The sequence below is a fragment of the Rhinoraja longicauda genome, chromosome 44, assembly GCF_053455715.1.
Source record: "Rhinoraja longicauda isolate Sanriku21f chromosome 44, sRhiLon1.1, whole genome shotgun sequence".
Lineage (NCBI taxonomy): Eukaryota > Metazoa > Chordata > Chondrichthyes > Rajiformes > Arhynchobatidae > Rhinoraja > Rhinoraja longicauda.
In genome coordinates this window covers 5,400,758-5,416,576 of record NC_135996.1, presented here as the reverse complement: position 1 = coordinate 5,416,576, position 15,819 = coordinate 5,400,758, and the positions used below count along the sequence as shown (strand labels likewise).

General features: G+C 51.2%; 1 protein-coding gene across 2 annotated transcripts in view; it reads right to left on the bottom strand.

Annotated features, from left to right (window-relative positions):
* Positions 1-397: 397 nt before the first annotated feature.
* LOC144612271 (aryl hydrocarbon receptor nuclear translocator 2-like) overlaps positions 398-15,819 on the bottom strand; it is a 48,638-nt gene continuing 33,216 nt past the window's right edge. The window contains exons 16-20 of one of the 2 annotated variants that reach the window (XM_078431831.1): positions 14,996-15,098; positions 13,839-13,980; positions 12,683-12,845; positions 9,943-10,088; positions 398-5,118 (exon numbers count right to left, since the gene is read on the bottom strand). In XM_078431831.1, the coding sequence (XP_078287957.1) occupies positions 5,029-5,118; positions 9,943-10,088; positions 12,683-12,845; positions 13,839-13,980; positions 14,996-15,098 (644 nt within the window). In that variant the 3' untranslated portion in view covers positions 398-5,028. The remainder of the gene's footprint in view (positions 5,119-9,942; positions 10,089-12,682; positions 12,846-13,838; positions 13,981-14,995; positions 15,099-15,819) is intronic. The other variant, XM_078431832.1, reaches the window with a different exon arrangement.

Here is a 15,819-nt window from a genome sequence, read left to right as displayed (position 1 = left end):
CCCATTCTCCTGCCTTCTGCCCATAACCCCTGACACCCGTACTAATCAAGAGCCTTGGTACAAAAGGACGTACCTTTAGAAAGGAGATATTTCTTCAGGTGGTGAATCTGTGGAATTCATTGCCTCAGAACGCGTTTGGAGGCCAAGTCAATAGATATTTTAACGGCGGAGATTGACAGATTCTTGATTAATACGGGTGTTAGGGGTTATGGGGAGAAGGCAGGAGAATGGGGTCGAGAGGGAGAGATAGACCAGCCATGATTGGATGGTGGAGTAGACTTGATGGGCCGAGTGGGCAGATTCTGCTCCTGTCCCTAATGAAGAGTCATATTCTGCGTCCCAGCTTCAAGGAAAACAACACAGCATTGGACACGAGACAAGTAATCAAAAATGGATTCTCTTTCCTCTTTATTAATGCAATGAGACGATTAATAACATATTAATCTGAATAAATAAGTGAAATAAAAACATGTACAGGAGATTCGAGACACAGAGGGTCATCAAGAAAAGAAAGTCAGCTCAGCGAAATCCAGATCTATGGCTTTTAAACACAACCAGTTAATGGCCATTTTATAGTCCCACCACCTGTCCAAGGGAGGTATTGCAGACTCACCCGTAGGGTCTCCACCTAAAACGTCACCTATTCCTTCTCTCCGGAGATGCTGCCTGGCCCGCTGAGTTACTCCAGCTGTTTGTGTCTATCTTCGGTGTAAACCCAGCATCTTCCTCCACCCTCACTCTGCAAGTGCAGGCTCTGCACGGCGAAGGTGTTTTCGCGGGACAATGCGGAATCTTTAGCCTTTACTTTGCAGCGCGGAAACAGGCCCTTCGGCCCGTCGGGTCCACGCCGACCAGCGATCACTCCCGAACGCTAGCGCTATCCTGAACACTAGCGGTAGAGTTGCTGCCTTGCAGCGCCGGAGACCCGGGTTCGATCCTGACTACGGGCGCTGCCTGTACGGAGTTTGTACGTTCTCCCCGTGACCTGCGTGGGTTTTCTCCGAGATCTCCGGTTTCCTCCAACACGCCAAAGACGTGCAGGTATGTAGATTAATTGACTTGGTAAATGTAAAAATTGTCCCTAATGTGTGTAGGATAGTGTTAGTGCGCGGGGATGGCTGGTCGGCGCGGACCCAGTGGGCCGAAGAGCCTGTTTCTGCGCTTTTACCGAAGCCAATTAAGCCACAAACCTGCACGTCTTGAGTATGGGAGGAAACTGGAGCACCTGGGGAAAGCCCATGCAGTGACAAGGAGAACATGCAAACTCCGTAAAGACAGCACCCGTGGTCAGGATCAAACCCAGGTCTCTGGCGCTGTGAGGCAGCAACTCTAATGCTGCGCCACAGTGTTGCCCTAGATCCACGATTTGCCACACAGTCCTTTACCCGGAGTTGGGGAATCAAGGATTAGAGGGCATAGGTTTAAGGTGAGAGGGGAGGGAAAGATTTAATAGGAACCAGAGGGGACATTTTTGAAGGGCCAACTGTTTTACAAAAAAAAACTCAGCGGGTCAGGCAGCATCTGTGGAGGAGAAACAAGGAACTGCAGACGCTAGTTTACTGCAAAAAGAAGGTGCTGGAGTAATTTGGCGGGTCAAAGTTAGGCATGTGGGACTAGTGCAGATGGGGCATGTTGGTCAACATGGCAAGTTGGGTCAAAGAGCTCGTTACCACGCTGTATCACTCTATCCAAACAGTGAGATGGGGGAGGGGAAGTCGGCACGTTTGCACCACATACCCTTAGAGTTGCCAACTGTCCCGTATTAGCCGGGACATCCTGTATTTTGGGCTAACTTGGTTTGTCCCGTATGGGACCGCCCTTGTCCCGTATTAAGCCATGGGGAAGCTGTAGGCCCAGACAGTGTAGTTCCGGACAGTGTAGGTCCAGACAGTGTAGGTCCAGACAGTATAGGTCCAGACAGTATAGGCCCAGACACTGTAGGTCCGGAGGCCCGGGCGCCGCCTAACAGAGGTTACGTAGCAACCCGCCTCCCGGCCCGGGCGGCCGCCATTGGTGGAGCGGGAGCACGTGGCCGCTGGGTGGGCGGTCACGTGGGGCGCGGGGCGGTGACGTTACCTTTTGTCCCTTATTTGGGAGCGAGATAGTTGGCAACCCCTGCATACCCGTGACAATCAACGGGCAGGTTGCCAAGATCGGAAGGAAAGAAATTAAGAAAGGAAAAGAGGGCAGACTCTGTCAGGAACAGATACCCTGCTAGATTCGTTTAACAGGGCAACAGGATCCAGTCCCGAATTACAGCCGTACCTCTTAAAACAGTGGCCGCACTCGTCATCGGGACTCCTTGCCATCTCGAAGTGTACAGGCGGTAGAGTGGGTCATACAGGTGGGTCATACAAAGGTATTAGCACCACCCTAGCCCACTCCGAGATAGCAGGCAACCATTTCCATCTCTGCTGCCGTTTCCATCGCTGCTTCACAATAAAACTAGATATATATATCACACATATATATATATGTACATTTTTTTCATAAAAAGTTATTTAAAATGTCCCCGCTTCCCCATTCCCCTCCCACCCGCCCCCAATACTTTGCATTTATTTACAAATCAGTCCTAATTAGAAAAAAAAAAAAGAGCGAAAATACAATGACTCTTTAAAGGGTTAGCGAAAGTCGTGAAGTCAATCAACTCTTGGGGTATTCAATATAGATCTATGGTACAACTTTCAACATTAAAAAACACACACACACACACCCGCCACATGCATACGCTGACACGCTTCATAACAAAGTAAAAACACAGCCTTGATCTGCAAACATACAAAACTCTTGTGGCTGGCACAGAAGTGAACGTGCCACTTGCGTAGAATTAAAATTTAGTTTAGAAATACAGCGCAGAAACGGGCCCTTCAGCCCACCGAGTCCGCGCCAGCCAGCCATCCTACACACACCAGGGACAATTTTACATTTATACCAGGCCAATTAACCCACAAACCCGCACGTCTTTGGAGGGCGGGAGGAAACCGGAGCCCCCCCCCCGTGGGGAAAACCCACGCAGGTCACGGGTGGAACGTACAAACTCCGTACAGACAAGCACCCGTAGTCGGGATGGAACCCGGGTCCCTGGTGGAAACCGGAGCACCTGAGGAAAGCCCATGCAGTGACAAGGAGAACATGCAAACTCCGTAAAGACAGCACCCGTGGTCAGGATCAAACCCCGGCCCCTGGTGCTGTGAGGCAGCAACTCTACCGCAAGTGTTGCCCCCTTGCTAAAAAAAGACTGAAAAGGACCCGTGTCACAGAAGGGACGAGCCAAAACAATCCCCGACGATCCGTTCTTTTCGAAGACGGACGCAAAGTGCTGGAGTAACTCAGCAGGTCAGGCAGCATCCCTGGAAAAAAAAGGATGGCTGATGCTTCTGGTTGGGACCCTTTAGTTTAGTTTCGTTGAGAGATGCAGCGCGGAAACAGGCCCTTCGGCCCACCGGGTCCGCGCCGACCAGCGATCCCCGCACATTAACACTACCCTAGACCCACTAGGGACAATCTTTACATTTACCAAACCAATTAAACTACAAACCTGAACGTCTTTGGAGTGTGGGAAGAAACCGAATCTCGGAGAAAACCCATGCAGATCACGGGGAGAACGCACAAACTCCACACAGACAGCGCCCGTAGTCGGGATCGAACCCGGGTCTCCGAGGCTGTGTTCGCTGTAAGGCAGCAACTCTACCGCTGTGCCACCGTGACCGCCCTTCCCCTGACATCTTTTCAATGGCTTTGGAATCTGAGGCTGTTTAAGGCTGGGGCTTGTCTGGAACGGCCACCGCACACAAAGATCATATCACAGACTGGACTTTGAATTTGGCGCCTCTTGCATGCGGGATCAGTAAACTTATTTCTGTACACTTGCTAATCGGGGATGTGCTGAGGTATGCCAATACTCTACTGATTTTAGTTTTGGTTTTATAGCGTGGAAACAGGCCCTTCGGCCCACTGAGTCTGCTTCGACTTATACACCAGCACTATCCTACACACGGCTAGGTAACAATTTTACCCAGCCAATTAACCTACAAACCTGAACGTCTTTGGAGTGTGGGAGGAAAGCGAAGATCTCGGAGAAAACCCACGCAGGTCACGGGGAGAACGTGCAAACTCCGTACAGACGGCGCCCATAAACGGGATGGAACCCGGGTCTCCGGCGCTGCATTCACTGTAAGGCGGCAACTCTACCGCTGCGCCATGTCTCTGGAGCGTGGGAGGAAACCAGAGATCCCGGAGAAAACCCACGCGGGCCACGGCGTGGGCGAGTTTAGATTTAGATTTTAGATTTAGAGATACAGCGCGGAAACAGGCCCTTCGGCCCACCGAGTCCGTGCCGCCCAGCGATCCCCGCACACTAACACTATCCTACACACACTAGGGACAATTTTCTTTTTTACATTTACCCAGTCAATTAACCCACACACCTGCACGTCTTTGGAGTGTGGGAGGAAACCGAAGATCTCGGAGAAAACCCACGCAGGTCACGGGGAGAACGTACAAACTCCGTACAGACGGCGCCCGTAGTCAGGATCGAACCCGGGTCTCCGGCGCTGCATTCGCTGTAAGGCACCAACTCTACCGCTGCGCCACCGTGCCGCCAGCTGGGCTGAAGGGGCCCGTTTCCGTGCTGCGCGACGCTGACTCTACAACACGAGGGGATCGAGTCTGTCGAAGGGCGGGCGGCTAAACCCCCCGAGGGAGGGGGGGGACGGACATTCTAACCGGCTCCGCGGGGCGGCGAGCCAAGACACCGTTTGCCACGACGTTTCTCCCGGTTCGGCGCGGCCAAAGGCCCCAACACGCAAGTTAGGGAGCACGGATTAGGGCGGCCCGTGCGCCATTTTCAAGTCTCGACGACACGGTCCGGGTCCGGGGTGGGTGGGTTGTGCCAAGATACATTTGCAGCACACAATCACACACACATGCACGCTCGCACGCACACGCTTCGTCAAGGGGAGAGTGGGGTGTTGTTTTGAGCAGAAAAAAATACAGACGAGGTGAGTTTCCCTCGCCCGCGCTTCCGGGCTATTCCGAGAACGGCGGGAACATGGGCAGCTCGGAGAACTCGTCGCTGTTGTAAGTGGTGTTCGGTTCCTCGTAAATGGACAGCATATCCTGCGGGAGGTTTAAGCACAAGGCAAGATTAGGAACAAAAGGGGAAACGTTACAGGCCATCCAGCCCCCCTCAACGAGCCCAGACAGGCCGCTCGGCCCATCCCCGCCCCTGACCTTGGCATTCATAGCGGAAGTGGCGGCGCTGCCCTGCAGCTGCGGCTCGCCGGCAGTCTGTTTGTCTTTCTTCTTTCTTTGTCTATTTGTTAGTGTTAGATGTATGAAATAGTCTATCTTTAGCTGTGTATATGTGGGGGGTGGTGGGGGGGGGGTGGGGGAAACCTTTTAAAAAATCTCTTCCTCAACGGAGATGCGACCCTTTCCGAGTCGTATCTCCGTTTGCGCTAAAAAAAAAAAAAATTAAACGCGGGGCCTTCCATTGCCCGGTGCGGCTCGGCCGCGGGACTTTACATCACTGGTGCGGCTCGGCCGTGGGGCCTTCCATCGCCCGGCGCGGCTCGGCCGCGGGACCTAACATCGCCCGGCGCGGCTCGGCCGCGGGACTTTACATCGCTGGTGCGGCTCGGCCGCGGGGCCTTCCATCGCCCGGCCCGGCTGGGGGACTTAGCTGCGCACGGTACGGCCGCGGGGCCTTCCATCGCCTGGCTCGGCCGCGGGATGTTTCAGCGCCCGGTGCGGCTCGGCCGCGGGGACTTGGGCGTGGGGAAGAGAGCGGAAGTTTTGTTGCCTCCATCACAGTGAGGGGGTGTTTGGAGTCACTGTGATGGATGTTTGTGTTGGGGTTATGTGTCTTGTGTTTCTTTTTTTTGTGTGACTGCTGGTAACGTAATTTCGTTCGGTACCTCGGTACCGAATGAAAAATAAAGCTCTGTATTCTGTATTCATAGCAAGAGGATTTGAGTATAGAAGCAGGGAGGTTCTGCTGCAGTTGTACAGGGCCTTGGTGAGACCACACCTGGAGTTTTGTGTGCAGTTTTGGTCTCCTAATCTGAGGAAAGACATTCTTGCCTTGGAGGGAGTACAGAGAAGGTTCACCAGATTGATCCCTGGGATGGCGGGACTTTCATATGAAGAAAGACTGGATAGACTCGGCTTGTACTTGCTGGAATTTAGAAGACTGAGGGGGGATCTTATAGAAACTTATAAAATTCTTAAGGGGTTGGACAGGCTAGATGCGGGAAGATTGTTCCCGATGTTGGGGAAGTCCAGAACCAGGGGTCACAGTTTAAGGATAAGGGGGAAGTCTTTTAGGACCGAGATGAGAAAACATTTCTTCACACAGAGAGTGGTGAGTCTGTGGAATTCTCTGCCACAGAAGGTAGTTGAGGCCAGTTCATTGGCTAAATTTAAGATGTAGTTAGATGTGGCCCTTGTGGCTAAAGGGATCAGGGGGTATGGAGAAAAGGCAGGTACAGGTTACTGAGCTGGATGATCAGCCATGGTCATATTGAATGGCGGTGCAGGCTCGAAGGGTCGAATGGCCTATTCCTGCACCTATTTTCTATGTTTCTATGACCGTTGGGGGTAGTCGGCTGCTGCGTTTATTAAACGAGCCGGGTGGGAAGGAACTGCAGATGTTGGTTTAACACCTCAGAGAGAGAGAGACACAAAAAAAAACTGGAGTAACTCAGCAGGTCAGGCAACATCTCTGGAGAAAAGGAATAGGTGACGTTTCTGGGTGGAGACTCTCAGTCTGAAGAAGGGTCTCGACCCGAAACGTCACCTCGTCCTTTTCTCCAGAGATGCTGCCTGACCCGACGGTAGACACAAAATGCTGGAGTAACTCAGCGGGTCAGGCAGCATCTTGGGAGAGAAGGAATAGGTGACGTTTCGGGTAGAGACCCTTCTTCAGACTGTCTGACCCGCTGAGTTACTCCAGCTTTTTGTTTCCATTAAATGGCTGGGTCTTAGGCCCCCAAGTTAACTTGCCACATTTCTAGAAATGTTTATATATATATATATATATATATATATATATATATATATATGGAACGAGATACTGGAGGAGGTAGCTGAGGCATAACTTTTCACACAACTGGACAAGTATGTGGATAGGACCAGTTTAGATGGAAGACATAAAATGCTGGAGGAACTCAGCGGGTCAGGCAGCATCTCGGGAGAGAAGGAACGGGTGACGTTTCGGGTCGAGACCCTTCTTCAGACTTCTTCTCGATCCGAAACGCCACCCGTTCCTTCTCTCCCGAGATGCTGCCTGACCCGCTGAGTTACTCCAGCATTTTGTGTCTACCTTCGATTTTAACCAGCATCTGCAGTTTTTTTTCCTACAGGTTTAGATGGTTATGGGGCAGGTGGGACTAGTGTGGATGGGGCACTTTGGTCGGTGTGGGAAAGTTAGGCTTCCAATCTGTACGTCTCCATATAGTTGAGGCAGGTACAGTAACCACGTGCGAGATATTTGGACAGGTACATGGATAAGAAATGTTTGGAGGGTTATGGGCCAGGCATGGGCAAACAGGACTAGATTGGATGGGGCATCTTAGTTGGCATGGATGAGTTGGGTCAAAGGGCCTGTGTTAAGACTCTTAAAGCTGGACGAGTCCTATCAAAGTAATGGCCAAGAAAGCACACCAACGGCTACTTCCTCAGAAGGCTTCGGAGGTTCAGCAGCTCTTACCAACTTCTATAGATGCGCCTTAGAAAGCATTTAATCGGGATGCATTACAGCTTGGTTTAGGAACAGCTCCATCCAAGACCTCCTCTGCTGGATGGAAAGCAGCGATTAAACCTCATTGTCACCTACTGGGAAATCTCAATTAAATCTCGCCATAATGATGTCTGCCGGATTGGAGCGCCTCGATTAAACCTCATCTTCCCCTCATCTGCCGTATTAGATGGCCTTGATTAAACCTCGTCTTAACCTCATCTGCCGTATTAGATGGCCTTGATTAAACCTCGTCTTAACCTCATGTGCCATATTAGATGGCCTTGATTAAACCTCGTCTTAACCTCATCTGCCGGATTTGATGGCCTTGATTAAACCTCGTCTTAACCTCATGTGCCATATTAGATGGTCTTGATTAAACCTCATCTTCCGTATTAGATGGCCTTGATTAAACCTCATCTTAACCTCATCTGCCGTATTAGATGGCTTTGATTAAACCTCGTCTTAACCTCATCTGCCGTATTAGATGGCCTTGATTAAACCTCGTCTTAACCTCATCTGCCGGATTGGGGATGGCTTTGATTAAACCTCATCTGCTGGATTGGATGGTCTTGATTAAACCTCGTCTTAACCTCATCTGCCGTATTAGATGGCCTTGATTAAACCTCGACTTAACCTCATCTGCCGTATTAGATGGCCTTGATTAAACCTCGACTTAACCTCATCTGCAGGATTAGATGGCCTTGATTAAACCTCATCTTAAGCTCATCTGCCGTATTAGATAGCCTTGATTAAACCTCGTCTTCACCTCATCTGCATGGATTGGATGGTCTTGATTAAACCTCGTCTTCCCCTCATGTGCTGGATTGGATGGTCTTGATTAAACCTCGTCTTAACCTCATCTGCAGGATTGGACGATCTTGTTTTAACCTCTGCCCCAGGGAAGTGGGAAGGGCAGGCAAGGAGAAGGGCAGAAGCAGGATGTGGGAAGGAACTGCAGATGCTGGTTTACACTGAAAATAGACACAAAGTGCTGGAGTACCTCAGCTGGTCAGGCAGCATCTCTGGAGAAAAGGAATGGGCGACGTTTCGGGTCGAGACCCTTCTTCAGACTGAGCATCAGGGGAGAGGGCGATACAGAGATAAAGAAGTGTCAGAGACCAAAAGAGATGAGGGTCAAGGAAAATGTAGAATAGATCATTGTTAGCTCGGAGAAAGTGACTAAGCAAACAGAGATGCAATCTAATCAGGAGGACAGTCAAACTAGTCTGTGAACTAGCATGGGGAGGGATGCAGTCAGAGGGGAAAAGCACGGGTTACTTGAAGTTGGAGAAGTCAATGTTCATACCGCTGGGTTGTCAGGTGCCCAGGCGAAATATGAGGTGCTGTTCCTCCAATTTGCGCTGGGCCTCACTCTGACAGTGGAGGAGGCCCAGGACAGAACGGTGGATGTGGGAATGGGAGGGGGGAGTTAAAGTGCCTCGCAACCTGGAGGTCAAGTAGCTTCAGGCGGAGTTGTTCAGTGAAACGATCGCCGAGCCTGCGATGGTCTCGCCGAGTGATCTCTTACACTCCCTCATCTCTGTAACTCCCTGCCGTTCAGTCCTGAAGGGTCTTGACCGGAAACGTCACCCGCCCCTTAGGAACATAGAAAATAGGTGCAGGAGTAGGCCATTCAGCCCTTCGAGCCTGCACCGCCATTCAATATAATCATGGCTGATCATCCAGCTCAGTAGCCTGTACCTGCCTTCTCTCCATACCCCTTGATCCCTTTAGCAAAAAGGGCCACATCTAACTCCCTCTTAAATATAGCCAATGAACTGGCCTCAACTACCCTCTGTGGCAGAGAATTCCACAGATTCACCACTCTCTGTGTGAAAAAAAACTTTCTCATCTCGGTCCTAAAAGACTTCCCCCTATCCTTAAACTGTGACCCCTGGTTCTGGACTTCCCCAACATCGGGAACAATCTTCCTGCATCTAGCCTGTCCAACCCCTTAAGAATTTTGTAAGTTTCTATAAGATCCCTCCTCAATCTTCTAAATTCCAGCGAGTACAAGCCGAGTCTATCCAGTCTTTCTTCATATGAAAGTCCTGCCATCCCAGGAATCAATCTGGTGAACCTTCTCTGTACTTCCTCTATGGCAAGAATGTCTTCTATCCAGAGATGCCGCCTGTCCCACAGAGTTACTCCAGCGTGTTTTATGTCCATCTTCGGCAGAAGCAGGGGTGACCTGGGCTCACCTGAAAGACCTCGGGCTGGCTCTGGGGCTGATGTGCGTGCTGCTCGGTAGATGTTTGCCCGTGATGTTGCCCTTGCCACTGCGGCCACACCGACGCTCCCTCCACAGGTGGACCCTGGAACTGCGCGCCTGTCTGCCCGGCTTCCGCTGCAATACATATTAATGATTTGGACGGCGGAATTAAAAGTAACACGAGCAGATTTGCAGAGGACACAAAGCTGGGTCGCAGGGAGCGCCAAAGATACTAGAGGAGCAAGATGAACCACTCCGTCCAAATCGCCTATAATGAAGTGTAAATCGCAAAGGAGCGGAATGCCCGCCATTTTAGTAAGCAAAATCCGACGTTCGCTCTGCCTCTTGCAGTGTAATCAGTGTTTTGGGGGAACAGTATGTGTGATGATACCATAAAAATGCAGAATATATCTCATCTGTCAATTCACAGATTTTTGTTATTTTTCTTTTTAAATGTCTCTGTAAGTTTCTGCCTACTAAAATGGCGCCGTGACGTACTACGGTTTTTAGGGTCGAGTGGTCTATCTTGCTCTGCTCTATTATCTTTGGTGTGAACTGCGAAGAGGATGCTAGGAGGTTGCAGGGTGACTTGGACAGGTTGAGTGAGAGGGGAGATGCGGGGCAGATACAGTATAATGTAGATAAATGTGAGGTTATCCACTTTGGCGGCAAGAACAAAGAGGCAGATTATTACCCCAATGGTGTCAGATTAGGATAAAGGGAAGTGCAACGAGACCTGGGTGTCCTTGTACACCAGTCACTGAAAGTAAGCGTGCAAGTACAGCAGGCAGTGAAGAACGGCAATGGCATGTTGGCCTTCATTGAGAGAGGATTTGAGTTTAGGAGCAAGGAGGTCCTACTGCAGTTGTACAGGGCCCTGGTGAGACTGCACCTGGAGTATTGTGTGCAACTTTAGACTCCTAATTTGAGGAAGGATATTCTTGCTATTGAGGGCGTGCAGCGTAGGTTTACTAGGTTAATTCCCGGAATGGCGGGACTGTCATATGTTGAAAGACTGGAGCGACTAGGCTTGTAGGTTCACCAGGTTAATTCCCGGGATGGCGGGACTGACATACGATGAAAGAATGGGTCGACTGGGCTTGTATTCGCTGGAATTTAGAAGGACGAGAGGGGATGTTCAACGAGATCTGGGTGTCCTAGTGCATCAGTCACTGAAAGGAAGCATGCAGGTACAGCAGGCAGTGAAGAAAGCCAATGGAATGTTGGCCTTCATAACAAGAGGAGTTGAGTATAGGAGCAAAGAGGTCCTTCTACAGTTGTACCGGGCCCTGCTGAGACCGCACCTGGAGTACTGTGTGCAGTTTTGGTCTCCAAATTTGAGGAAGGATATTCTTGCTATTGAGGGTGTGCAGCGTAGGTTCACTAGGTTAATTCCCGGAATGGCGGGACTGTCGTATGTTGAAAGGCTGGAGCAATTAGGCTTGTATACACCGGAATATAGAAGGATGAGGGGGGATCTTATTGAAACATATAAGATAATTAGGGGATTGGACACATTAGAGGCAGGAAACATGTTCCCAATGTTGGGGGAGTCCAGAACAAGGGGCCACAGTTTAAGAATAAGGGGTAGGCCATTTAGAACGGAGATGAGGAAGAACTTTTTCAGTCAGAGAGTGGTGAAGGTGTGGAATTCTCTGCCTCAGAAGGCAGTGGAGGCCAGTTCGTTGGATGCTTTCAAGAGAGAGCTGGATAGAGCTCTTAAGGATAGCGGAGTGAGGGGGTATGGGGAGAAGGCAGGAACGGGGTACTGATTGAGAGTGATCAGCCATGATCGCATTGAATGGCGGTGCTGGCTCGAAGGGCTGAATGGCCTACTCCTGCACCTATTGTCTATTGTCTATTATAGAAACATATAAAATTCTTACAGGATTGCACAGGGTAGATGCAGGAAAAATGTTCCCCATGTTGGGGGAGTCCAGAACCAGGGGTCACACAGTTTAAGAATAAGGGGTAGGCCACTTAGGACTGAGATGAAGAAAACCTTTTTCACCCAGAGAGTTGTGAATCTGTGGAATTCTCTGCCACAGAAGGCAGTGGAGGCCAATTCACTGGATGTTTTCAAGAGAGAGTTAGATTTAGCTCTTCGGGCTAATGGAATCAAGGGATATGGGGGAAAAAGCCGGAACGGGGTACTGATTTTGGACGATCAGCCATGATCATATTGAATGGTGGGTGCTGGCTCGAAGGGCCGAATGGCCTACTCCTGCACCTATTTTCCATGTTTCTATGTTAAAGAGCAGATCTTTAGATCTCTAGAGAGACATTCAAAGCCAAAAAGAACTTCAATTGAATTGGGCCCAGATTAAAAAATGTTTTTTTTTTAATTACCCATTCACTAACAATGATTATCAATAGAGAGCGGCACGGTGGCGCAGCGGTAGAGTTGCTGCTTTATAGCGCCGGAGACCCGGGTTCGATCCCGACTACGGGTGCTGTCTGTACGGAGTTTGCACGTTCTCCCCGTGACCTGCGTGGGTTTTCTCCGAGAACTTCGGTTTCCGCCCACACTCCAAAGACGTACAGATTTGTAGGCTAATTGGCTTCGGTAAAAATTGTGAATTGGCCCTGGTGTGTAGGATAGCGTAAGTGTGCGGGGTGATCGCCGGGTCGGTGCAGACTCGGGTGGGCCGAAGGGCCTGTTTTCCGCGCTGTATCTCTAAACCAAACTGAACTAGGCGCGGGGGAGTGATGACAAGATGGCTACCCACCGAAAGCAGGGGTGCGGTTGGCGAGGGGCGGGTACGCGGTGCCTCTGGCCGTAGACGCGAGGCCGGCGAGGGGGCTGAAGGAAGCCGCGTTGGCCGTGAAGTTGTGGCTCGCGCCCATTCCAAACGGAGGCGACTGCGTCTTCACTCCCTGCATCCCCATCTGCTGGACAAGCACAAAGAAAAAACATTTGCAAACGTCATCACCGCTTAGGGTTGCCAACTGTCCCGTATCAGCCGGGACATCCCGTATTTTGGGCTAAATTGTTTTGTCCCGCACGAGACCGCCCTTGCCCCGTATTAGGCCCGGATGGCGCTGTAAGCCCGGACGCTGTAGGCCCGGACACTAGCCCGGGGGCCGCTGCAATCCCTGACAGTGTAGTCCAGGACACTGTAGGCCCGGGGGCCATTGTAGGTCTGGACTCTGTAGGCCCGGAAGCCCAGGCACCGCCTAACCTAGGTTGCTTAGCAACCCGCCTCCCAGCACGGGCGGCCACCATTGGTAGAGTGGGAGCACGTGGCCGCTGGCTGGGTGGGTGAGGTCACCTTGTCCCGTATTTGGGAGTGAGGAAGCTGGCAACCCGACCACCGCTGTGGGCCGGACATCAAATAAACAGACGGAGTACAGGAAGGAGATCGGGAACCTCGTGTGCTGCTGTCGAGACAACAACCTCTCTCAAGATAAACACAAAATATTGGAGAAACTAAGAGGGACAGGCAGCATCTTTGGAGAGAAGGAATGGGTGATCCCCGCACATGAACACTATCCTTCAAACACCAGGGACAATTTACACTTACACCAAGCCAATTAACCTACACACCTGTATGTCTTTGGAGTGTGGGAGGAAACCGAAGATCTCGGAGAAAACCCACGCAGGTCACGGGGAGAACGTACAAACTCCGTACAGGCAGCGCCCGTAGTCGGTATCGAACCCGGGTCTCCGGCGCTGCATTTGCTGTAAGACAGCAACTCTATCGCTGTGCCACTGTGATCGCTGGTCGGCGCGGACTCGGTGGGCCGAAGGGTCAGTTTCCGCGCTGCATCTCTGAACTAAAACTAAACAGGGGGGACGTGGGGGGGGTGGGAGATAAAAAGTAGGCGGACCGACCGCCTGAGAGATATTGAACGTCAAAAGTCCGCGCGCGGCAGTGCGAGTACCTGTGCCGGGAACGGGGGGCGGCTTCCGCTCCAGGCATTCCCGGTCACCTGGGCGCCGGACGACTGCCGAGATATTTGGGCCAGGATCTGTCCCGCCGAGCCGGGCTGCTGCACCACGTTGACCGACGGAGACATCCCGGTGCTGCCGGCACGAGAGAGGAGAGAGAGGAGAGGACCATCAGCAACCGCGTGGAAGAAAGGGATTAACCAAGCCCGCCGAGTAGGCCCAGAGTCAACTAAAGGCAACGAAAGCTTTTCACCGTACCTCTTATCGAAACGTATAAGATTATTAAGGGGTTGGACACGTTAGAGGCAGGAAACATGTTCCCAATGTTGGGGGAGTCCAGAACCAGGGGCCACACAGTTTAAGAATAAGGGGTAGGCCATTTAGAACGGAGATGAGGAAAAATCTTTTCCACCCAAAGAGTTGTGAATTTGTGGAATTCTCTGCCACAGAGGGCAGTGGAGGCCGAATCACTGGATGGATTTAAAAGAGAGTTAGATAGAGCTCTATGGGTTAGCGGAATCAAGGGATATGGGGAGAAGGCAGGCACGGGTTACTGATTGTGGATGATCAGCCATGATCACAATGAATGGCGGTGCTGGCTCGAAGGGCCAAATGGCCTCCGCATCCACCTGTTTTCTATGTTTCTATGTAATAGAAACATAGAAAATAGGTGCAGGAGGAGGTGATCGTCCACAATCAGTAACCCGTGCCTGCGTTTTCCCCATATCCTTTGATGGGGTGTAAGCTGCCCAAGCGAAATATGAGGTGCTGTTCCTCCAATTTGCAGTGGGCGTCACTCTGACAATGGAGGAGTCCCAGGACAGAAAAGTCAGACTGGCAGTGGGAGGGGGAGTTGAAATGCTGAGCCACCGGGAGATCAGGTTGGACTGAGCGAAGGTGTTGAGCGAAACGATCGCCGAGCTTGCGCTTGGTCTCGCCGATGTAGAGAAGTTGACACCTGGAACAGCGGATACAGTAGATGAGGTTGGAGGACCTCATCTGGAACCTCTGCCTCACCTGGAAAGACTGTTTGGGTCCTTGGATGGAGTCGAGGGGGGGGGGGGAGGTAAAGGGATGGTTGAATCGTTGGTTATTTGACGGCCTTGGGCTCCGGCGGTCTGAGCAGGTCTACAGAAGAGGGTGGACGTACCTGAAACTCTGCGCTGGGCGTGCCGACTGGAAGGAGGCCCCTTGCTGGTAGATCTGCTGGTTCCCAGCAGCCGGGCTCGACGAAACTGCCTTGTTCTGGTCAGCTGCACAACACAAAGTACCACATTCACACCGTTGTCTCCCACAACAACAGTACACGCATCACTATAGTTAGGAAAACAAAAACTGCCGATGCTGGTTTAAATCGAAGGTAGAAACTAAACGCTGGAGTAACTCAGCGAGGCAGGCAGCATCTGTCTGAAGAAGGGTCTCAACAATAGACAATAGGTGCAGGCATAGGCCATTCGGCCCTTCGAGCCAGCACCACCATTCAATGTGATCATCGCTGACCATTCTCAATCAGTACCCCGTTCCTGCCTTCTCCCCATACCCCCTGACTCCGCTATCCTTAAGAGCGCTATCTAGCTCTTTCTTGAATGCATTCAGAGAATTGGCCTCCACTGCCTTCTGAGGCAGAAAATTCCACAGATTCACAACTCTCTGACTGAAAAAGTTTTACCTCATGTCCGTTCTAAACGGCCGACCCCTTATTCTTAAACTGTGGCCCCTCGTTCTGGACTCCCACAACATTGGGAACATGTTTCCTGCCTCTAACGTGTCCAACCCCTTAATAATCTTATACGTTTCGATAAGATAGAAACATAGAAAATAGGTGCAGGAGTAGGCCATTCGGCCCTTCGAGCCTGCACCGCCATTCAATATGATCATGGCTGATCATCCAGCTCAGTAACCTGTACCTGCCTTCTCTCCATATCCCCTGATCCCTTTAGCCACAAGGGCCACATCTAACTCCCTCTTAAATAT